Source organism: Ranitomeya imitator, chromosome 2, assembly GCF_032444005.1.
Source record: "Ranitomeya imitator isolate aRanImi1 chromosome 2, aRanImi1.pri, whole genome shotgun sequence".
Taxonomy (NCBI): Eukaryota; Metazoa; Chordata; class Amphibia; order Anura; family Dendrobatidae; genus Ranitomeya; species Ranitomeya imitator.
Window position 1 is genome coordinate 471,013,650 of NC_091283.1, and position 23,934 is coordinate 471,037,583.

Consider the following 23,934-nt stretch of genomic DNA (forward strand, 5'->3'; position numbering starts at 1 on the left):
GTGATGCTTTACATCTTTTCAGTATTGTCCTTGGCTTGGTTTGGTCTCCAATATGGACTGCTGGTATATAGCAGAAACAGGAAAAAAGCTCAGAACAACAAAAGTAGGACCCCATGATTGCAATACTACCACCATATAGGGCCAAGGCAATACTGCCAAATAGAACCCACATATTACTGACATATAGTACCAGAAGAGTACTGCCATAATTTTTACCATCACTTAGTTCCCAAATAATATGCAGCCTACAAGTAATACATTAACAGGTTATTTTCATGCTATGAAATGGGCATAGTTAGTGAGCCATCATGAAAATAAGCAAGTTTGCAAATGACTTGCTTCTCTATTTGCCGTCATTCTCCTGTTATGATAGCTTTTGTCTTAGATAGGAAACCAGCTGAGCAATAGCTATATTGCAGGCTGAGGAGTCAGCTCTTGAGATCCCAGTCACCTTTCTCTAGCACATCAATTTTTATAAAGAAATTAGCTGCTCACCTTTCCCTCCTCTTCAGATGTGGAGCTGATGTTATCAAGCCTCCCTGCACCACGGCTGCTTCCAGAGCAGTTATCCTAATCGCTGCCATTACTTTTTCAAGTTTTCAAGCTATGTGCTTGTTACAAAGACTGTCATATCCATATGCCAATATAGTCGTAACAGTGCTGACTTCAGAATAAGCACTGACAGACCTGAGTTTATGATAAACCCACCTGAAGGATAGTGACCAGAACTGTCATTCAAAGTGGAGTGGCGGGCCCCAGCAACAAAGAAGTGAAGAGACTGGAGGGCTGTTCGCTATTCAAGACAAATGTTGAGAATCAGGAGCAGTCCGGGAGTGGAATATTGATGACTTCTTATTGCATCATATAATATTGATGACATATCCTTAGGTCATCCATATCAGATACCCGGTGCATCCAACACACCAGTAATCTGTTATTATATGTAGTGGCAGACGGATGTAAACAATGAATGGGATTAAAAGGAATCTGTTAGGTGATTCCTGTTGCCCAAATCATGGGAAGCAGATGTCAGTTTGGCTGCATGATTGCAGCCTGGTATATTATTCTCTGAAATACTCTGGAGTTTCAGAGAAGATTCTTGGAAGATCCAGATGGAGACCATAGAACAGACTAGTTGCCAATGCAAGTCTATGGGTGTGAGAAAAAAAACAGACTCTACAAGGATGTATGAAGAAAAAAAGAAGGCTAACAGCACTCACTGGTTGGGGCACCCCTTCCAAATCCAGGGAACCTTCCTGGATAAATCAGCAACCAAAGTAGTAGAAGAACAGCGCTCCATCCGGGTGTAGTAGTTTCAAAATTAAAAGTTTATTGTGCCATAGAAAAGCAATGCTTGAAAAAGACCTATATGGTCGAAACGTTGCTTTTCTGCGGCACAATAAACTTTTCATTTTGAAACTACTACACCCAGATGGAGCGCTGTTCTTCTACTACTTTGGTCTACAAGGATGTATGTCGTGTGATTTTTGCGCACAAATCTCAACATAACCAGGAAATTGCATCAGCCAATCACAGGAAGTTCACAGCCAGAACCCTCCTGGCAACCAAGAAAAAAACCTAAAACAAATATATATAAAAATATAGATAGATGATGAAAGATATTACATATAATAGATAAATAATAAAATAGAGAGATCTATGCCCTGTATATATATAATTTCACAACCCCCTACATATTTTAAAATTCAATCATTTAGTGCCTTTCATGTGGAGTTTATTTCTCAGCTTTTTATACTTGTTTCGCCTAATAAATAAATAAATTAAAAATACGATGTGGGGTCCCCCCTATTTTATGAGACCTGCAAAGATAAAGCAGACAGCTATAAGCTGATATTGTCAGGCTGGGAAGGTCCATGGTTATTAGGCATTTCCCAGCCTGAAAATACCAGATGCAGCCACCCCATTGTCCTGGTGTAGTGGCAATGGGTGTAGTGGAACTTGGGGTTGATGTCAGTTGTGAATTGTCTAAAAACACAGCTGTTTTCAAGCCCTGGTGTTAGCAATGGAGAGTTGTCTATTAGAGTTGAGCGAATATATTCGAATTCCCTCATATTCGGCAAGCTATAGCGCTTGCTGAATAAGCTGCAGGGGGAATCCGGCTTCCTGGATCACTCTGGCTGATCAGCTGATCCGTGCGGCAGCTGCATGTGTCGTGGCTGTGTCACAGTTATGGCACATGCATGAAGCGCATCATCTAGTGTCTATCAGACACCCCCATTACTGACCCAGTACTAAAAAGTAAAAAACGCACACAAAAATTGTTTATTTTAAAGCACCCTCCGACCTTGTTCACCAATTTATTTTGAAAACCAAAACCCATGCAGGTCCAACACAATCCAAGGAATCTGACATAGTCCACAAATGGAAACCAGAAAAATATAAAAAGAGAGAAATAAAAACAAGACATTGTCCCTTGATCACCAATTTATTATAAAAAAAAGTCCCATGCAGGTCCGACGCAATAGAGCGCTTCCCACAACGTTCCTCGGTTCAGAGGCTTCATAGGCTTTTAGTGGCAGTCATTTCCAGCTCATGCTACGCTCTGCATGACACAGCGACTGTTCAGAACATTACCGTGACGTCACCATTCATCAAAGTCACCGGGTAATCCTGCGCTATGCTCTGATGAGTGGTGATCTCAGTAACATTGCTACTCTTCACAGTCACCTCGGAGCGAGGCTTCATAAGCTATGGACAACGAAATCGGGGAACATCATGGGAAGAGCTGGACTACTTTGGACCTGCATGGGACCTTTTATTTTTATAATAAATTGGTGAACGAAGGACAGTGTCTTGTTTTTGTGTCTGTTTTTCATGTTTCCATTTGTGGATTATGTCGGATTCCCTGAACTACGTCAGACCTGAATGGATTTTTTTTGTTTTAAAATAAACTGGTGAACCAGGAAAAAAAGTCGGAGAGTGTTTTTTTTTAAATAAACTATTTTTGTGTGTGTGTTTTTTACTTTTTAGTACTGGGTCAGTAATGGGGGTCTCTGTCAAATATCTCTCCATTACTAGTACCATGGCTTGATGTCAGCTGTGTTTTAGGGCAATTTACAGCTGACATCAACCTCAAGCCCCATTATACCAATTTCCATTGACCAAGGCAATCAGGAAGAGCAAAGACAAAGTGCCAAACATGGAGCATGTCATGTGATGCTCCACTTCTAAGGTGGCTGAGGTTTGGAATTTTTAGGCTGGGAAGGGCCCATTAACCATGGACTTTCCTAAACTGATAATATAAGCTCAGTGCTTTACTTTTGCTGGTTTCATAAAAAAGAGGGGACCCCAAATCATATTTTTAATTTATTTATTAGATTAAACAGGCATAAAAAGCTGTAATATAAACTCCACATGAAAAGCCCTAAATGGTGCAATTTTAATATATGTAGGGGTTGTGAAATTATATATCTGCAGGATATTTATCTATCTATTATAAATCTAATATCTTTCTATCATCTAGAAATTGAACCAAGCTTCAACTCTGTGTCATTAGTTTGTCCACTGTTGTACCTTTCAGGTCCATGATTTCTTCAAAGCCACCTGGATCCTCTGGTGGATAAGTCCAACCACTAGTATGATATACTAGGAGAATCGAACAAGCATTATACTGTCCTTACCCAGAACTAGGGCCCCGAGTGGGAACGGTAGTGGCATGAAATAGTGCCTGGTCGTAGTTTCATGTCTTGTTCTAGGGTCTCGGTTTGGAAGTACCTTCTCCGCAAATTGAATGGCACTTTCACGTCACCTTCTTATTTCTGTGCAGGTACCTGCAACGGACAAGTGTGATAAATATTTAACGATTTGGACTTTCAAAATAGTTATATTTTATAACTTATATAGAATCTTCACATCTGACAGCCTCTTCTGACCCTGAACTGCTGGAGCAGCTGGGTCTGGCTATATATACCATGCTAGCTATATATAGTGTATGCAGCGTTTGTAACAGTAGGGAGCTGGCAGCTGTTGCCTCACAGGGTGAGTATAAAAAAATGGTCTACAACCTAGTGTTAGATACAACACATTCCCATAAATAGTCCTATTATTGGTGCGGTCAAAAACTCAACTACATAATTATCAACACTAAATCACAGGAAAAATTAAGCCCCAGTTAGTGGAAAGTATATTAAACCATATTTATTCTTTAATAAATATTGAATAAAAACAACACAAACATACAAATCAATCAGAGTGTTGCAAAAAAAATATAGGGGTATATCTTATAATTGTTATAAAGGCGACCTGGGGTGGTAGTCGTGGGTGAGTTCACTAAGTCACAGTCAGTGAGCACCCCGGCACCTTGTACATGGGGAGATAAGCGACGTCACGGTCCTGTGGTATGGTTGGTTACCTCCATTTTACGTTCACTTTGGTTGCTGGGGACCAAATCTTAGGAAACACCACAAAGCCGCAGTTCTGTTCCAACGATTACACTTTACTGAACAGTCGCACCCGTGATATGGTACAAACCAGGCAATGTTTTCCTGTTATTTCCCTGCTGTCTCCATATGTTATCTGTCACCAGCTCCCATCCTGGTCTGGGACCCTAAGTTTCTCCTGGGAATGATCCTGACAGGCCGATGCCCCTCCTCACTGCCCATCAGTCCAGGATAGTCTTTTATCCCCTTGTCCGGGAAGCCCTCTACTCTCGCTGTTGTGCATGTCTCCCCCTGGGCAAGCCTGCCCGGGCTCTGCTCTCTATACCAGAAGTCCTTTCTCTATATCCCTGGGGCTTTGCACATCCTCCTCTAACTCCTCCCAACTATGTAACCCACTATATCCCACTCTTTCCCTAAGCTAAAACACCGCACATCATATTATAATACAGCACATTGCAATCTGTTTATATTATTGCCTTGTAATGTTTTCATTTCCTGTTTTGTCCAGATGTCACCATATCCCAGAATTCCAAGCGGAGGAAGTTCACCGACCACCATATTGGGACACCCAAGTGATGGGTGACTCAATATGGAAACTGCTGCTGGTACCAACCTATTGCACAGTACCACCAGCTGAACACTGTTGCACCACACACACACACACACACTCTGTACGCCGTATGCACCAGACACACACACTCACGCAGCTTCTTGCGCGGTACCACTAGCGGAAAACCGTCATGAACGTGCCGCCGCATGGATCAGCCGAATGATTCACTGACTGCCACCATCTTTGTACAGGAGGAGTGCATGCGCATTTTTAATGTGACCGTCGCTATCTGTCTGCACAAAGATGGCGGCGGTCTGATTTACTGTTCCTGCACGAATTACGCGCAGGTGCTGTGAATCATTGGGCTGATTCCGGCGGCAGATGTGCAACGTGTCGATAGGCAGAGGATGTCGGTCACATTAAAAAGGTTTTTCCCTCAAATGAAAGTTCATTTTAAAAATTGACTGTGTCTGACCATGTACGGAGCATAGCACATCTCCTGGTCAGGGAAGGAAGCAAATACAATACTGACATTACAGCAGGGATCACAGTGGATTCGTTTTGTGAGGTAAAATATTTCACTGACCTTTTTTAAAAAATATTTTACCTCACAAAATGTATCCTCTGCGATCGCCTGCTGTAATGTTAGTATTGTCTTTTGCTTCCTCCCCTGCCCAGGAGCTGTGGTTTGTTCGATACACGGTCAGACACAGACAATTTTAAAAATTAACTTTTGTTCATGGGAAAACCCCTTTAAAAAGCAAATATCAACGCCAACATGGCTCCTCATAAAAAAGTACGCCAATGACAATGAAAGGAAAGCTGCAAAAGAACAACGTCGAAGACAATAAAGGGCAAATGAGACTCTTGAAGAGCAAAAGCATCGCTGGGACAAAAACAATGCATATAAGCGTAGGCGTCAAGCACGAGTCCCTTGATGCAAAAGTCATTAGATTATCATAGGATGCCATTAGGCAACAACAGCGCCGCACGCCTGCCCCCATCGTGACATTATCGCCCTCCCGATGCGATACCATAAGGCCTCCATCTAGTAACATTAATAAACGACAAGGTACCGCACGTAAGACAGGTGTACAGAATCCACAGAGGGGACAGACCCCTGATGGACTCCGTCACCTCCTTACATAATTACCGTATTTTCCTGACTATAAGACGCGCTTTTCCCCCCAAAAAAGGGGGAAAATGGGGGGTGCGTCTTATATTCGTAATGCAGGCTTACCGGCAGTGGTGTGGCGGCGGCAGAGGTGCGGCGGCAGAGGTTCGGGGATGAGGAGACGGTATGGCGTGAGCGGGATCCCTTCCACGGGTGAGGTGATGCAGCAGCCCGGTAAGCAGCAGAGCCATGTTAATTACCGGTTTATCTGTGGCGGTGGCCATCTTCCTGAGGCCGCGCGTGCGCAGATGGAGTGCTCTGCTTCCCGGGGCTTCAGGAAAATGGCTGCTGGAGGCTGTGTGTGCGCAGATGGAGATCTGTTGTGAATTCCGTTCTTGGGCTCCCTCCGGTGGTTGTAAGTGGCACTTTTGTGAGTTCTGCTCTTGGGCTCCCTCTTGTGGTTTCTAGTGGTATGGCTGCTCCTTGGAGTTAGCTGTCATCAGCTGTCTCCACTTATCTTCTCTTCTGCTTGGCTATTTAGGTCTGGCTCTGTCTTCAGCCAGTGCCACTTGTAAATGGTTCCTGGTTGGATTCACGTCTTTTTGGAGTTCCCTGTTATCCTGACCAGTTCAGCTAAGCTAAGTTTTTGCTTGCTCTTTTCTGTCCATAGATTGTGGACTTATCCATTCTGTGCTTTCTATGTTTGTCCAGCTTATCAGTGTGAATTAATTCTGTCTTGCTGGAAGCTCTGGGAGGCAGATTTGCCCTCCACACCTTTAGTCAGGTGTGGAGTTTTTTTTTTAAACTCTGCGTGGATTTTTGTAGTGTTTTATACTGACCGCACAGTATTCCATCCTGTCCTATCTATTTAGCTAGACTGGCCTCCTTTGCTCATCCTGGTTTCATTCTGTGTATGTCTTTTCCCTCTCCACTCACAGTCATTATTTGTGGGGGGCTAATCTATCCTTTGGGGATTTTCTCTGAGGCAAGATAGTTTTCCTGCTTCTTTCTTTAGGGGTAGTTAGCTCTTAGGCTGTGACGAGATGCCTAGGGAGAGTTAGGAGCATTCCACGGCTACTTCTAGTGTTGTGTTGAGCTTAGGGACTGCGGTCAGTACAGTTACCACTTCCTTCAGAGCTCGTTCCATGTTGCTCCTAGACCACAGTATCATAACAGAGATCGCGGCGGCTATTTTCCTGAAGCCGAGTTCGCAGATTTAGATCTCGGCTTCAGGAAAATGGCCACCACGATCTCCATCTGCGCACGCGCGGCCTCCCACGGCCATTTTCCTGAAGCCCCGGGAAGCAGAGCACTCCATCTGCGCACGCGCGGCCTCAGGAAGATGGCCGCCGCCACCGATAAGCCGGTAATTAACCCGGCTCTGCTGTTCACATTAGAAGGGATACCGGGCCACTGCGTCACCTCACCTGTGGAAGGGAGCCTGCTCACGCCATACTGCTGATTATCCCCGCACCTCTGCCGTCGCCACACCACTGCTGCAACCCCCCCACGGACACCAGGCGGTGGCGTCGCCCACCTAAGCAGGAAGGGACTCTGCTCAGGTGCACACTGTACCACTTCACCCCACCTCTGCCGACACCATGCCTCCTGTGACCCTGCTCTGCCACCGCCAGCCCTCAGGTAAGATACTGTAAATTCGGACAATAAGACGGACCCCCATCTTATAAAAAATCTTTTTGTCTGCAATTTTCACCACAAATTTGGGGTGCGTCTTATGGTCCGGTGCGTCTTATAGTCCGAAAAATACGGTACCAATCCAAAAGAATCACTTGTATGTAATTAGTATAGAAATGGTTAAATTAATTTTTTATATATAAAGATCTTGGTGCAATATTTAATATAGATACTTGTACTTCAAATTCTTAATGACATATGATAAACCAACGATGTGTCAATTATCTATATATATAATTGCCTAAGGGTTTTTCCGTCCGTCTGTCTGTCTGTCTTTCTTTCTGTCTGTCTGTCCTGGAAATGCCGCGTCTCTGATTGGTCTGGGCCGCCAGGCCTCGACCAATCAGCGACGGGCACAGCGACGATGATGTCATAAAGGACGTAGAAATCCCGCATTTCTGATTCAGCTACGGGCACAGTATCGACGTAGATGTCATAATGGTTGCCATGGCGACGATGTCATAAAGGTCGCCTCAACCAATCAGCGATGGGCACAGTCTGCTGCGAATTCTGGAATCATCATTGTCCATATACTACGGGGACATGCATATTCTAGGCCAGGCCTCGACCAATCAGCGACGGGCACAGCATGGTGACGATGATGTCATAAAGGTTGCCTCGACCAATCAGCGACGGGCACAGTATCGATGTAGATGTCATAATGGTTGCCATGGCGACGATGATGTCATAAAGGTTGCCTCGACCAATCAGCGATGGGCACAGTCTGCTGCGAATTCTGGAATCATCATTGTCCATATACTACGGGGACATGCATATTCTAGAAGGTTTGAAGGCCCCGTTTTGACATCTACCAGCCCTTTAATTCCTCTCTTTACTGTGAGCAAGCCCACACAATGATAACTACTGACTCTTGGATGGACTTTAGAGACTTTGCTGATGGAGGTTCTCAATTATTCTTGTTTTCCCTGTGCAAGGGTTTCACTCTCTCTGGTAGGCTTTTGGCATTAGTCTTTAGGTAACAATCATACAGGCAATGCAGTATAGTTCCAAACACATGCAGTTTTTACTGCTTTCGACAGGTTGGACAGCACCAAAACAAACTCATAAACCTAAATCCCTAGCCTTGTCCAGGCACTAACATCCAGTCTGGTGCACAGTCTGTGCGTTCACTAGGTAATACATTCGCCTCTGCTTTATCCAGCAGATGGACACTCTCTCAGGAGACTCTCAGGAGACTAACACACAATTAATATACTTCCTGCTTCTTAGGGTATGTTCCTACGGTATGCAAGACAGCATTGAGGGTGGCAGGACTTTGTGTCCCTCCTTTTCAGCATATAGGCACTCCAGCTCCATGCACAAGCAAGTCCCCTGAAGATTTGACTTGGATGAAACGCGTTGGGACGGATTATATAGGGAGAGTGCAGGGCATGTTTGTACAGGGGTAGCTGTGGACTGCCCTTGTAAGGGCAGGAGCTTTGGGGATAGTCTATCGATAGCCCCATAGGGATTGACATAGGGATTGTTGTCTCCGCCATTTTTTCCGGATCATCTTCTGACCAGAAACTATCCGGCGCTCCTGGGCCCTCATCTTGGAACTGGTGAGATTGTTCCTTTTTGCATTATTTATATAGCCATCAGTGGCACTGCCTACCTGCAACTATTGATGGTTTTTTAATTGTTTGTTCATGTATCTAGTTTGACGCTGAGTGCTGTGGAGGTTATTCTACTCCAGCTTCATATGTCAGAATCTAGTTTACTATGATGTCTCCAATTTGTTGCGGAGGATATCATTTTGTCCTATCTGGGGATAACTAGTCTCCGTGGTCACCATACTATTTGTTGGGGACTACACCCCAGTTTTTTTATCCACTTGGGTGTTTGGTTTTGTTTTTTTGTGTGGCTTTAGTTCTAATAAAAGTTACGTTTTAATTTTTTCCACTTATGCTTTGTTATATATGTTCCTACGGTCAGTAAATGCTGTGGGTTGAACGCTCTGTACATCCGCAGCGTCCAGTTCGCAGCGGATAGATGTTACAGCATAGTGGATGGGATTTCAAGAAATCCCATGTCCACTATGCATGCACCGGCGCCTACGGCTTCCCTGTGGAGACGGACAGGCGGCGCGTCTTTCAAGACAGCAGCATGTCTGTTTATCTTATGGAGACCCTCAGTCTCTGCAGGTTAAATATCACCATCCAATGTATTCTATGCAGTGATTCTGCACGGTTCAATGAACAAATGTGGAATCACATTCATTAAAAAGCCGGCTGTGTTTTGGATGGAGCGGACATGTGCTGCGTCCAAAGCACTGGCTAATACGCAGCCTTCGATCATCTCATGATCTCCTACTCTACTCCTCTCTCATCTCTTCCTCCCACAACCGCTTTCAAGACTTCTCCCGTGCTTCCCCCATACTCTGGAACTCTCTACCCCAACACATCAGGCTCTCACCTACCACGGAAACCTTCAAAAGGAACCTTAAGACCCACCTCTTCCGACAAGCCTACAACCTGCAGTGATCCCCAGTCTATTGAACTGCTGCATGACCAGCTCTACCCTCTCCTAGTGTATCCTCACCCATCCCCTGTAGACTGTGAGCCCTCGTGGGCAGGGTCCTCTCTCCTCCTGTACTTGTGTGTGCCTTGTTTTATTCATGTTTATTGTACTTGTCTATATTTGCCCCGTTCACATGTAAAGTGCCATGGAACAAATGGGGTTATAAAAATGAATAATAATAATAATACTGACCGTGAGGACATAGCCTAAGAGACACACTGCAGATGCTTCTAATCAAACACTGCAGAGTTTGGATTTAACCCTGTCCTTGCCAGCTATGCTACATCTGCTTTTCCTTATCCCATCCCACCCCTTTCTTCTGCTTCTTTCTTCCTCCCTTCTCCACCTTTTTATTTCTCTCTTTCCCTTTTTTCCTCCATATAGATATAATTATCTTATTTATCTGCTTACATGGCAATATTATATCTCTTAATAGTTAGGCGAGGTCTACTTGAATATAGAGTTAAACCACTTTAACTTGACTTGTTTTTTTGCTGCTGCAATTATACCTTGCCCACTTACAATGTATTCCTTGCCTATTTGCTATTTACATTATTTTATTATTATTATTTATTTATATAGCACCATTAATTCCATGGTGCTGTACATGAAGTCATGAGGATATTTTATTGAGATACTCCAGAATAGCATCTCTTCGGAAAACTTGAAGGATTTTAGATACAATAGAGGTTAAACGTACGGCCCTATAATTTCATAATTTCCAGGCTCAGAGTTGTCCCCTTTTTAACATTGGCATCACAGTTACTATGCACCAGTCCTGTGGTACAGACCTTATTATGACATCTGTGAATGTTAAAAATCATGGCTTGTTCCTCACAGTACTTAATTTCTGCAATACTCGGGGGGTGTATGCCATCCGGGCCTGGAGATCTGTCTACTTTAGTGTTTTTGAGGAGAGGCCATACTTATCGCTGGGTTAAGCAAGAGACATTTAGTGGAGATGGAGAATTGTTAGTATCCCTCATCATGCCATCTGTCATGGGATTTTCTTGTGTAAATAACATAGAGAAAAAGGCGTTTAGCAGATTGTCCTTTCCCTCACTTTCTTCCACCATTTCACCCAGAATATTTTTTGAGAGGGCAAAAATTATAATTTCTGAGTTTCTTACTGTTTATGTAGTTGACTAATATTTTTGGATCATTTTTACATTACTTTTTGTTTCTCTGTTATTTCTTATTTTATCTTTTTATTACAAATGTGTGTTCTTATTTTTGATGTTAACTCTGATTCTAAAAAAAACAGATAGAAGATAAAAACGACTCGCTGTCCATATGTTCACGCTTTTGAGCCAATTGTTTGAAAAAGTGAGGTTATCATTCTCCAGGCGTCTTCTGCTGCATAGACAATCTATATTTGTAATGCCAGTCAATAGAAAGGCTTATAACATGTCTGGATGTCTTCCTGAACATTTTTTGCTTGCAAATATGTTAGTGGTTTCTTTGCTGAATGGAGTTAAATTTTGGGGGGAAAACACAAGGAAAAAAGATTCCATGAAAACACTAGAAAAGTGCAAAAAAACTGCTAAAAACATTGAAAAAGTACTCAAGAAACAACCAAAAATAAAGCCAAAGAAGAGTATCAGGAAAAAAACACCAGTGTTCCTTAAAGTATCTTCCTCTTAAAAACCTTGGGGGGGTATGCCTAAATGTTTTCTGCACATACCCTACTCACAGTTTTATCTGCTGGAAATCTACATGTTCTCTGAATGCTGAACCCCTTATAACCCCATCCACACAACTAATTGGCAGATTTCTGCCTATGCATTGTATATACAGAAAGTAGCCAATCAGTGGTGGGGCGGAGATATACAGGGCTCATTAATATGGAGGACTACATGGCATGAGACTACTAGTCCTCTAGGAATAATCTCAATTATCTCCTGCTGATAAAACAGTGATTTTAATAAAACTACAGCAAGATGCCCAGTAAGTGCCACATCGTTATAATCAGGGTATGTGTGTCTACATTATGGTGCTCTCAGATAAGATGGCAACAACCTGGTGACAGATTTACTTTAATATTCAGCTTGTGTCTTAAAGAAATAATTAAACTATAGCCATAATCATTTTTGGAGGGATAAATAACCTTTTAATGTTCAGGCTGATTGAATCACCTTAACTCAAGCCATTCTGCTGATTTATTTCATGGCCAGATCCCTAGTGTTGTCCCTTTCAATTTAATGTGCTATATATTATAGTGAGTATTTAGAAAATCTCGTAAATTTCTTCCCAGTCTCTATTATAAGCAGTTGTTCCCAGTAACAGCAGCAATGTATATATATCTGTCACCGGAGCCTCGTCCCATCTGTGCCTATTGCCGGGCGAGACATCTTAATCTATATTTTTTTCAAGATCCAGTTACAGTAGTTTAGCAAAATCAGCCAGATAGGCACTGAACTGGAGAAATGTGAGTGTAGAAAAATGTAATTAATCTAGCATGTGCTGGATAGCTGAGGTACCGGATTACTGGAAAGTCCATTTTATAAGACTTATATACTCACATTCACTGTTTTCTATCTATCTAGATATCTATCTTAAGATAGAGACATAGTTTACTCAATTTTGGATTACCTAGTGAATCAGGATCTGAAAAGTGGCATTCTTCTCTATTCATGCACAGTGCTGCTTCAATTTTTCAGTTTTGTCTGTCTGTCTATCTAGCTCATCTGTATCTATCTATCTATCTATCTATCTATCTATCTATCTATCTATCTAATCTGTATCTATCTATCCCATATCTATCTATCTATCTACCTATCTATCCATCTATCTCATCTGTATCTATCTATCTATCTATCTATCCCATATCTATCTATCTATCTATCCCATATCTATCTATCTATCTATCTATCTATCTATCTATCTATCTATCTATCTATCTATCTATCTATCCCATATCTATCTATCTATCCCATATCTATCTATCTATCTATCTATCTATCTATCTATCTATCTATCTATCTATCTATCTATCTATCTATCCCATATCTATCTATCTATCTATCTATCTATCTATCTATCTATCTATCCAGCTATCTCATCTGTATCTATCTATCCCATATCTATCTATCTATCTACCTATCTATCCATCTATCTCATCTGTATCTATCTATCTATCTATCTATCCCATATCTATCTATCTATCTATCCCATATCTATCTATCTATCTATCTATCTATCCCATATCTATCTATCTATCTATCCCATATCTATCTATCTATCTATCTATCTATCTATCCCATATCTATCTATCTATCTATCTATCCCATATCTATCTATCTATCTATCTATCTATCCCATATCTATCTATCTATCCCATATCTATCTATCTATCTATCTATCTATCCCATATCTATCTATCTATCCCATATCTATCTATCTATCTATCCCATATCTATCTATCTATCTATCTATCTATCTATCTATCTATCTATCTATCTATCTATCTATCCCATATCTATCTATCTATCCCATATCTATTTATCTATCTATCCCATATCTATCTATCTATCTATCTATCTATCTATCTATCTATCTATCTATCTATCTATCCCATATCTATCTATCTATCCCATATCTATCTATCTATCTATTGCCATATCTATCTATCTATTGCCATATCTATCTATCTATCTATTGCCATATCTATCTATCTATCTATCTATCTATCTATCTATCTATCTATCTATCTATCCCATATCTATCTATCTATCTCTTGCCATATCTATCTATCATCTATCTATCTATCTATCTATCTATCTATCTCTATCTCTCTCTGTATCCCATATCTATCTATCTATCTATCTATCTGGGCAGGGACAACATCTGCAAGGAGTTTTCATGTTCTCTCCGTGTTTGCGTGGGTTTCCTCTGGGTACTCCAGTTTCCTCCCACATTCCAAAGACATACTGATAGAGAATTTAGATTGTGAGCCCCATCGGGGACAGTGATGATAATGTGTGCAAAACTGTAAAGCGCTGCGGAATATGTTAGCGCTATATAAAAATAAAGATTATTTCTATCTATCTATCTATCTATCTATCTATCTATCTATCTATCTATCTATCTATCTATCCATCCCATATCTATCTATCTATCTATCCCATATCTATCTATCTATCTATCTATCTATCTATCTATCTATCTATCCTCTATCTATCTATCTATCTATCTATCCCATATCTATCTATCTATCTATCTATCTATCTATCTATCTATCCCATATCTATCTATCTATCTATCTATCTATCTATCTATCTATCTATCTATCTATCTATCCCATATCTATCTATCTATCTCTATTTGATGTCTGTCTAATGATCTTCTATTGATTTTCTACTGCTGTCTACCTATGCAGAATAACTATGACTGAAAATCCACTCCGTACATATAAATTGGGTGGCTTCTGTAGCATTCACATGGATTTATGCAAGCCCCATGATACATGGAACAGTTGCAGAAATTTCAGCAGGTTAACCGTAAACTAATACCTTGATAGTGAACTATATATTTTGGCTATTTTCATATGGGCATACACAGTGGCGGACACAAACAGAACAATATATGGTCTCTTTGCAGCCCAAACAACGTGTATGTGACAAAAGTGGCTTACAGTTTTCGAGATGGAAGTAGGTCCCCTTACCTCTTAGGCCCCTTTGCGGCTGCACTAATAGTATGGCTGACCCTGGGCACATTGACGGATTACATATGCTACTGTATAATAATATAATAAGGTAATAGTCGCATTCATCCCTTTTAATTGTAATCTGAATTAGAAGGTAATATGAAATTAGGGATAAATACGTCATCACTGATGTTATATAAAATGTTTTCATGTCTTAGGACAGCTCATGCTAAAGCCAAAGCAGATGGTGCTGAGCAAGCAGCACAAGCAGCAAACAACGAGTCCAGCATTTCAAGAACTATGGCAAGAGAGCTCTCACCAGATTTCTACCAGCCAGGTACATGACGTATATCATGATTTAACACCACTTCTCATTATATGCCATTTTTATACTAGAGTTTTTATGTGCTTCAGGAGCCTCTTTTGGGTCCCTTTGTGCATTTTCACAATTGTCCATTTCTATTAGACAGCCTCATACATGTAGTTCATACATATTCGTTGCCAAGGAGTTAATAAAAATTAATAGAATAGAAAGAGAATAGCACATTTTCTTAGGGCCTTCCCCTATTAGCCAGAAAAACTATAAAAAGTATAGGACTAGACTTGTCCATGCATTACACCCCTTTGATTTCAGTAGGAATTGTGTAATGATTCTTGTCTCCTGTAGGGGTGCTGCAGGGAAATTGAACACTTCCTGCCGGATTCCCATATAGATTAAATCTGTACTGCGGGATGCCGTGGGATTAGTCTAAGAATGAGGGAGCATTTAGATTCTATAACGTATCATAGAATCATAGAATGGTAGAGTTGCAAGGGACCTCTAGGGTCATCTTGTCCAACCCCTGTTAAATGCAGGATTCACTAAATCATCCAAGTATGAATTAGATAAAGCTGTAATACCAGACACAACCTATAAATGCAGGTGTTTCATGCAATAAGTCAACTGCTAATAAATATGCTGCATTCACTTTAGGGCCAGAATACATAAAAAGAAAGCTAATGCAAGAAATCATAGAAAATGCGGAACCAATGGAACTGAAAGAGCAAGCCAGTGGTGCCAATCAAGAGCAGCCTGCAGCAACGCCTTCTGAAAGTCCTCAAGTACCAGATAAGCAACCAACTTTAGAAGACGTTTCTCCAGTACGAACCCCATCCCCACCAATGACTGCGACTCCACCAGATGCCAAGAGACTTAGGACAAGCTCCCAAAAGGAGAGGTTATTAACTCCAGGAAACTGGAATGGGGAACATACTCGTGGTGGAAGTCAAGCTGCATCCCCGTCTAACAGCCCGTCCAAGCCAAGTAACCAAGATATGACCAGCAAATTTGAAAGCCAGATGAAACCACTTCAACGGTTGGGAAATCAGTCGTCCAATCCAGATGTTGAGTTTCACAAGGGCTATCACAGCTATGCTGTGCGGACCTCCCCAGTGACTCCTCCACTGGATTATGAGGAAAAAGCATTCCCATCACCAGAAGCACCAACCAAGTCAAAAACTCCTGATTTGAAGGAAGGCAAGAAGGACATTTTACCTTCGCAAAAACTCCAAGAACAGAAGGCTGCTATTGAATCCACAAAAAAAGAGATCAAAGCTAAACCCAGTGAAGACAATAGACTGGATGTGAAAGTTTTAGAAGCCAAGAGCGAGACCAAGATTGTACAGAAATATGAGCCCAAAACTATACAGAAGACTGAACCAAAGGTTGGACAGAAAGCAGCTCCTGCCAAAGCAGAGCCAAAAGGTCCATCAAAAGCTGTTGCTCCAAAGCCTGAACCTAAAGCTCCAGCAAAGACTGAATCAAAGGCCTTGGTTAAGTTTGAACCTAAGAGCTTGCTTAAAAAAGGTGCCCAAGCTGCAACTGCTGAAAAACAAGAAGAAGAAATTGAAGAGGTAGGCATGATAAATGGCATGTAATTCAGTTTAACAGTGGCAAAGGCTAAGAGATCTGGCTTGCATATTGGATTTTTTTTGCATATTAGGGGGACCAATGCTATGCTTTATTAGTGTATTTGACAATTTTATATTATTGTGGTTATTGTGACAGCCTGAACTTCATGATCTTTTTCATTACATTGCATATTTAGTTACAGCCTCCTTTTATTATTGATATACTATCCCAACTTCAGCATCATTGTATATTATAGGTGATATATGACATACCTTTCCTTTGTGGGGGATGTTGTATTGATTTTGCATGTAATAACTATGATATCTATACTGCCAGGATAATATACAGTACTATACTGTTTGCATTTAATACTTATATAATCTGTAGTCCTATAAGAAAAGTGACCCTAAAACTCATGGGTATCACTTCCTAAAGATAAAGCTCTAACAATATAATAACTCAGGTATATAGGTATACCCAGGTATATAGGAAGTGTATCAATGTTTAGATTAAAAAATATTTTTTTTGATTGATATACACGGTAAAAACAAGTAAAAAAACTCAAGAAAGGTACTGGATAAAGAACTCATTATCATCCTTGAGTTTTTTTTACTTGATTTTAATGTGTATATCAATAAAAAAATATTTTTTAATCTAAACATTGATACACTTCCTATATGCCCAGGTATAACTATATACCTGAGTTATTATATTGTTTGCATTTAATGCATGGTGTGTGCTTTTGTGTGTCTATTTTATACATTGATGCTGGAGGTGATTTATGGTTTTTGTACTTACGGTACATTTTATAGTGTTTATGGATTGTACATCAATAAAATTTGTCAGATTTTAGGTGTGTGCATCTATAATGTATTTCTTTTTTTGTGTTAAAATATAGAAATTGTCTAAGACCGCCAGAGAAAGTCAAGCACTCAACCTCTTCATCTTAGGGGCCAGATTCTCATTATTAGAACTTCTGGTAGTCCAAGAGGTCAAAAATCCTTAAATAGATAAAATTTTGCCTGCCTGTACCTGAGGAGTATATGGCATACTAGCTAATTATTATGGTAAATTTAATGTACAAGTTGTAAGTGGCTAGCTTTTAAGCTCCCATCTAGTAGTGGCAAAGGTTGGCAACATTTTAATATTTTAAAGGGGTTGTTCAGGTATGGCATGACAGGCTGCTCTCACTCCAGACTTGTGAATCCTTACATCATGCACAGTGTACGCTGTCAGGATTCTCCTGTGCTGGTGGTGAGACCGGGTGGTCACGTGACCGCAAATATGTGTTATATATGCAGCGCCCCAGAGATCTGGTCATTGCAGTATGACACTCTGCCACTAAGGGGAGTGATGGTACGTCTGATGGCACTGAAGGAATTCTACTGACCAGGTATCACCAGCACACATTACACTTCACACTCCGGCCACTAGGGGGAGAAAAAGGCTTTATTTATTGGGCCACTCCTCACACTGGTAAAACTAGGGGTTGGATAGAAAGTTAGTCAGAAGCTGACTGGATTGGATTCAGGCAACATCCCGTGGCAGGGGGTGTTGCAGGGAGAAGACACAGGGGGGGTCCCTGACAGGCGTGGGAACCTGGCAGGTGCCTAGCGAACAGAGCAGAACGTAACGGAACCGCGCCTGCATACCCCGCGGCGGTATCCTAAGAGAGAGACACGAAGGGAAGGATATTGTGGAACATTGAGAAACGAGATCAAGCACAAAGGAGAACCAGTAGGAGTCGTGCCGTGAGACCGAGGCAACATCCTACTGAGGCGCGTAGCCGGTGGCCGGAACACCGCGGGAGTAACTGACTCTAGGCCTTACTTCGAACTCCGCAGGACAGTTAATTATAGGTTGGCTGTCTACCTTAATTTTCCTACAAAGACATAGGGGGCAACGCATGGAGAGGGGCGTCTCTAGGGTCCCGGAAGAGCTCCGAGCCTTCCCTTCATACGGGTGCGTCCTAGCCATAGCATACTGGGGGACGAGAAACTAGTAACATCTGGAACAAGCGAGAGAGAATTAGAAAGAACGAACGAGAACAGCAGTTGTGAGGGCTATTCCGAATGCTCAGCAGGGTAGCACTACAACACACAGGCGCTAGTGGTAGGCATTGATTTCCACCTGCAAAGGGAACTCTGGATGTGCCCATCGGACTGGCCGGTCTCAGATAGCCCTGTTAAGCGTGCTCTGGATTGAGGATCCTGAAGTCTTCAGTAAAGAGGTAAAGAGACTGCAACCTTGTGTCCCCGTTATTGACTGCACCTCACACCATCACCATCCACCTTACTGGGAAGCTCTGGGGACATACTTCACCTGTGGGAAGGTATACCATCCAGCTGCCATTCCATCACCCCAGCGGACCCCACAGCAGCGTCGGTCACCCTGACCGAACACCACAGGTGGCGTCACGAAACCTTGACAGAGTCCTATCACCTTTTATTGGACGCCCCTTAGCAGGGTCACGGACCGGGTCTAGCCACCGTGACAGCCTCAGAACCGAACCAGAGAGGCCCGGTACCGAGAACTTGTGGCCATGTGTCTGGAGGCGCTCCATATATACTTCCAGACAAATTCTGACTAGACGGCTTCACTCAGTTCATTTACATAGAGCGAGGCCAGACAAATCTAGTCGGAATGTGGCTGGGAGCATGCATATTGCATACATGCTGTCACATGACCGCCCGGTCTTGTCGTCGGCACTGGAGAATCCTAGCAGCGCGCACAGTGCATGATCTATGGATTCACAAGACTTCAACTAAGAACAGTCACTTTTGTGCCAAACCTGGGCAACCCCATTAATACTCTGGAAATATTATTTGTAACATAAGAAAAAAAAGCTTTGATCACTATATTAATTTATGTAGATAAAAATGGTGATCACGGGTGGGCATTCATTTACATAGTAAAATATAAATATGTGGTTATAATTATATCTCTATTTCTTTGCCAAATTTCTTCTTATAATACTCAGTCCAGGTTACTAATTGTGCCATCTTCTGTTTTACAGAGACCTGATACAATTATGATCTGCATGGTAATATTACTGAATATTGGCCTGTCTATCCTATTCGTACATCTACTGACATGAAGAGTAAGTATTACCTTCCAGAGTAAACAATTAGGACACCTTACATTTTTAAGTAATTTATAAGTAGTCTTACACATTAAAACGCTAACTTCTCAAAATAAGATTTTTTTCTGGGTTGTCCTATACATAAAATGTCCTGTATAAATATCTAATTTTAAAACCTAACCACCTTCATAATTTGCGTTATTATGAAATTCTGTACCGTTCTCAAAATACAGCTAATCCTTATATCTGTTTCCTTACTTTTTTCCTTTGATGATCCGTTTGAGTCATAGCATTCACTGGGGACTCTTAAATTGGCTGTCATCAGGGGTATAGCCCAGCAGTCACATTATTGGGGAGTTACCACTTCGCCACCCCCTGATGATGTCCCATTTCAGAATCCACATTGAATGCTGAGAGGCAAACAGACCCTCATAGGAAGTAAAGTAAAAACACAGATATAGAAATGAGCTGTATAGGGAACACAAAACATTACAAAAGTGGTTGTGGGTTAACAATTTATGTTTATACAGGGCAATTTAGGTATCAGACCACAATTTTACATTAATAAAATTACTTTAGATTTTCTTACTGTTGGCAGTGGATTAATCTCTACTATCCAGGCGTTTAATAATGAATATACCGTATGTTTATTCAAGAACAAAGATAATACAGCTTACAACTGATATTCCTTATAGCTTAGGATCTTAGCATCTTGTCTGTCATCTTGCAAACTGAAAGTAAAACTACTTCAGCTACACATAAAAAAAATTAAGAAAAAGCAATGTGTGCATATTCCCTAATGAAAATAAATAAGCAAAAAAGCAAGTGCATTAAATAATTAACATAGGGTATTTAGTAAACAATGTTTTTGATTAAAAAAACAAGCATAAAGCTGTCCCACTGCGACAAGGTATACCCAATTGGGACAGTTGCTGTTCCAATTGGGTATACCTTGTCGCGATGTGACAACTATATGCTTTTTTTTATCTGTCCCAATTGTGTATACCTTGTCGCGGTGGGACAGCTTTATGCTTTTTTTTTTTAAATCAAAAACAGTGTTTACTAAATACCCTATGTTAATTATTTAATGCATTTGCTTTTTTGCTTATTTATTTTCATTAGGGTATATGCACACATTGCTTTTTCTTTTGTTTTGCTTGTTTCTATGGCCAGTGTGAATATGCCTTTACCTCATGCATGTTTTCAAGTCATACTCCCGCTCAGTTTTTTGTTTTTCTTCAGCTACACATAGTGAACAGGAACTTCCTGTTTTTTTGCTTTTTTAAACAGAGCTTTACTGACAATATTACATTATTGCTGGAAACAGAAACTCATGCACTTTTTTAACAGTAGTAAATGTAAATAGTAGTTGATGTAATATATACAATAATAAGCATTTTTCCAACACCCTCACTCAACAACTACTTATCCTGTTAGTTTCATAGTAGTTCTGAATTCTTCAAATTTGGCTCTTGAAAGTGGCTTTGGCATAACATCAGCTATCATCTGGTCAGTCTCGCAATGAGCAAACTCAATTATGCCACGTCCTATCAAATCACACCGGTGATGATGATGTTTAACATCAATGTGTTTGGTTCTCACATTGATCTTCTCATTGTATCATGTTTAATGCATCCTTGGTTGTCTGGTTGTCTTAATAAATCACTGTTGGTTGAGTTGATGGCTTACGAAGATCGCCTAATTGGTATAACCAAATTACCTCTTGACTTGCGTAGGCTGCAGACACATACTCTGCTTCTGTAGATGATAAGGCTTCAGACACCTGCTGGACCAGCAAATTGAACTTTCTCCAATCTTGAACAAATAGTGGATTTATGACCACCAGTCAAATCTGCCGCCATATAGCCTATGAGATTTAGATATCCTTTTGCAGATATCCTTAAATTTATGTCTTGAATCTCTTTCAAAAAATCAAAGAACTCTCGTAATGGCATTACAGTCCTTTTTGGTGTGGTTTTTCCACATATCTGCAGAGAATTCCAATTGTTGCTATGATATCCGTTCAATTCATGGTTGCCATGTATAGAAGTGCTCCCACTGCCTGTCTGTATTTCTCATTGTTAGGTAACAGATCATCTTCTTCCAATTTTAAATAGGATGGTTCCATTGGGATTCATCTTGCTTTAAATCTGAGGACCTTGTGTTCAAAGGCATACTTGGTCTTAAAAATCCATTTGCATTTGATTGCTTTCTTGCCTTGTGGTAGTTTGGTGAGTTTCCAAGTTTGAAGTTGACAAAGGGATTTAATTTCCTCATTAGCAGCATTAATCCACTTCAGTTTTTCATGGAAATGTAGTTGTTGCATCTCATCCTATGACAGCGGCTCTGACTCAGGTAGTGTTTTGACAAAGTAGGATAGATGCTTAGCTGGTATGCCTTTGTTTGATCTTGAAAATCTCCTAACTTTTATGTTGCTTCTTCAGTGGTTGAAGAACATAACCAAATGTCTACATCTTTTTCTTGTTATTTTGAGATTGTGACTGAGATTGTTGTTGTTTCAGCTGGACTTCTGGTATGATGTCATGAAACTTGAGTGACACAAAGTGCTCATCAATTATTACATCGCTGCTTATTGTGCCTTGTTCTTTTCTGGGTACAGGATTCTAAATCTTTTCTGGGTTTCACTGTAGCCCACCAGGATACCCTTTTTTTGCAGAAGATTACCACTTTTACCCTTTTGTGTGGGAATATGTAGAAATTCTTTGCTTATGAATTCTTATGTGTTATAGTTAGTTCAGGCTTCTTGCTGTTCCACTGATCAAATGGTATTTTCTCAGTAGCTTCACCTGGTAGTCTGTTTTGAAGATAGCAACCTGTCATGATTGCTTCACCCCTAGATGTTGTTGGCAAATCTTCATCAAATAGCATACCTCTACCATTTTTACAAAATGTCCAGTTCCTTCTTTCCCCTACACCATTCTGTTCAGGGTTGTATTGATACAGTGTTCTGAAACACTATTCAAATTTTCCTAAAAATGCTTTGTGTCTCAGTACTTGTGTATTCAGTTATATTATCTGCACACAGAATTTTCGACATTCTCCCAAATTTGTCATATACTTCAGTGAGATATATTTCAGGTTTCTCTGGAGCTTCATCATTGCTGTGAAGCAGATAGATGACTGTATATCTTGAATTATCACCAATAAATGTGAAAAAGTATCTCTGCTTTACAGGAGTTTGAGTACTCATCGGACCACAAACCTTTGTGTGTATTAAGTCCAGAAACTGTTCTGATTTTGCAGTTCTTTTCTTAGGAAAGGATTTTCTTTACATTTTCCTTTAAGACAGCTAGTACATTTGATTGTCTGATTGCCCAGATCGACTATCATGCCATCATCAAGTGGTTTATTAACTAACTTTTTTATTGATTCTGGGTATCTATGTGCAAGACGTTTGTGCCATACATGAATACAATTCTTGTTCTGTTCATGTTTAGCAGTGTATATACTTTCCTTGCATTTTAGCTGGTACAACTCATCTTTGATTTTTCCTTCTGCTAGTGTGTGACCTTCTTTTGAGATAATACAACTGCTATCTTTAAATGTAACTTTATTCTTTGTCTCCTGAGTTTCTTATCAGGTAACAGATTGCTTTCAAGAGTAAGGAGATAGAGCACGGCCTTTACTGGGATCTTTCTGCTTTGTGTTGGGGAGAGTTGACAATTAATGTAACCATCTCCTATTCCTTCTGAATTCATGTACTGACCATTAGCCAAGATCACTTTCTCTGACCTACTTTAGTCAAGGTTAGAGAAGAAGCTTATGTCATTAGTCATATAACTAGCTGGCCAGAGTTTATACATCATGCATGCTTTGATGTATTTGCATTAACAGTAAATGCAGCTTCAGTACTCAAAGTGTCATGTTCTTCAATAATGTCACTTTTAACTTTTTTGATGATTATTTTGCTTTTTTAGCTGATTGATTCTAGCTTTCCATACTCTGCAGTCATCCTATAGGTGCCCTCATTTCTTGCAGACAAAACACTCACATGTTTCCTTCAAGTTACATTTGTT

The 23,934-nt window shown here is 40.7% G+C and overlaps 1 protein-coding gene across 1 annotated transcript in view; it reads left to right on the forward strand.

The window, feature by feature from the left end:
- JPH2 (junctophilin 2) overlaps nt 1-23,934 on the forward strand; it is a 135,234-nt gene that overhangs the window by 110,089 nt on the left and 1,211 nt on the right. The window contains exons 3-5 of the mRNA XM_069751261.1: nt 15,143-15,261; nt 15,898-16,817; nt 19,832-19,915. Coding sequence (XP_069607362.1) covers nt 15,143-15,261; nt 15,898-16,817; nt 19,832-19,912 — 1,120 coding nt within the window. The 3' untranslated portion in view covers nt 19,913-19,915. The remainder of the gene's footprint in view (nt 1-15,142; nt 15,262-15,897; nt 16,818-19,831; nt 19,916-23,934) is intronic.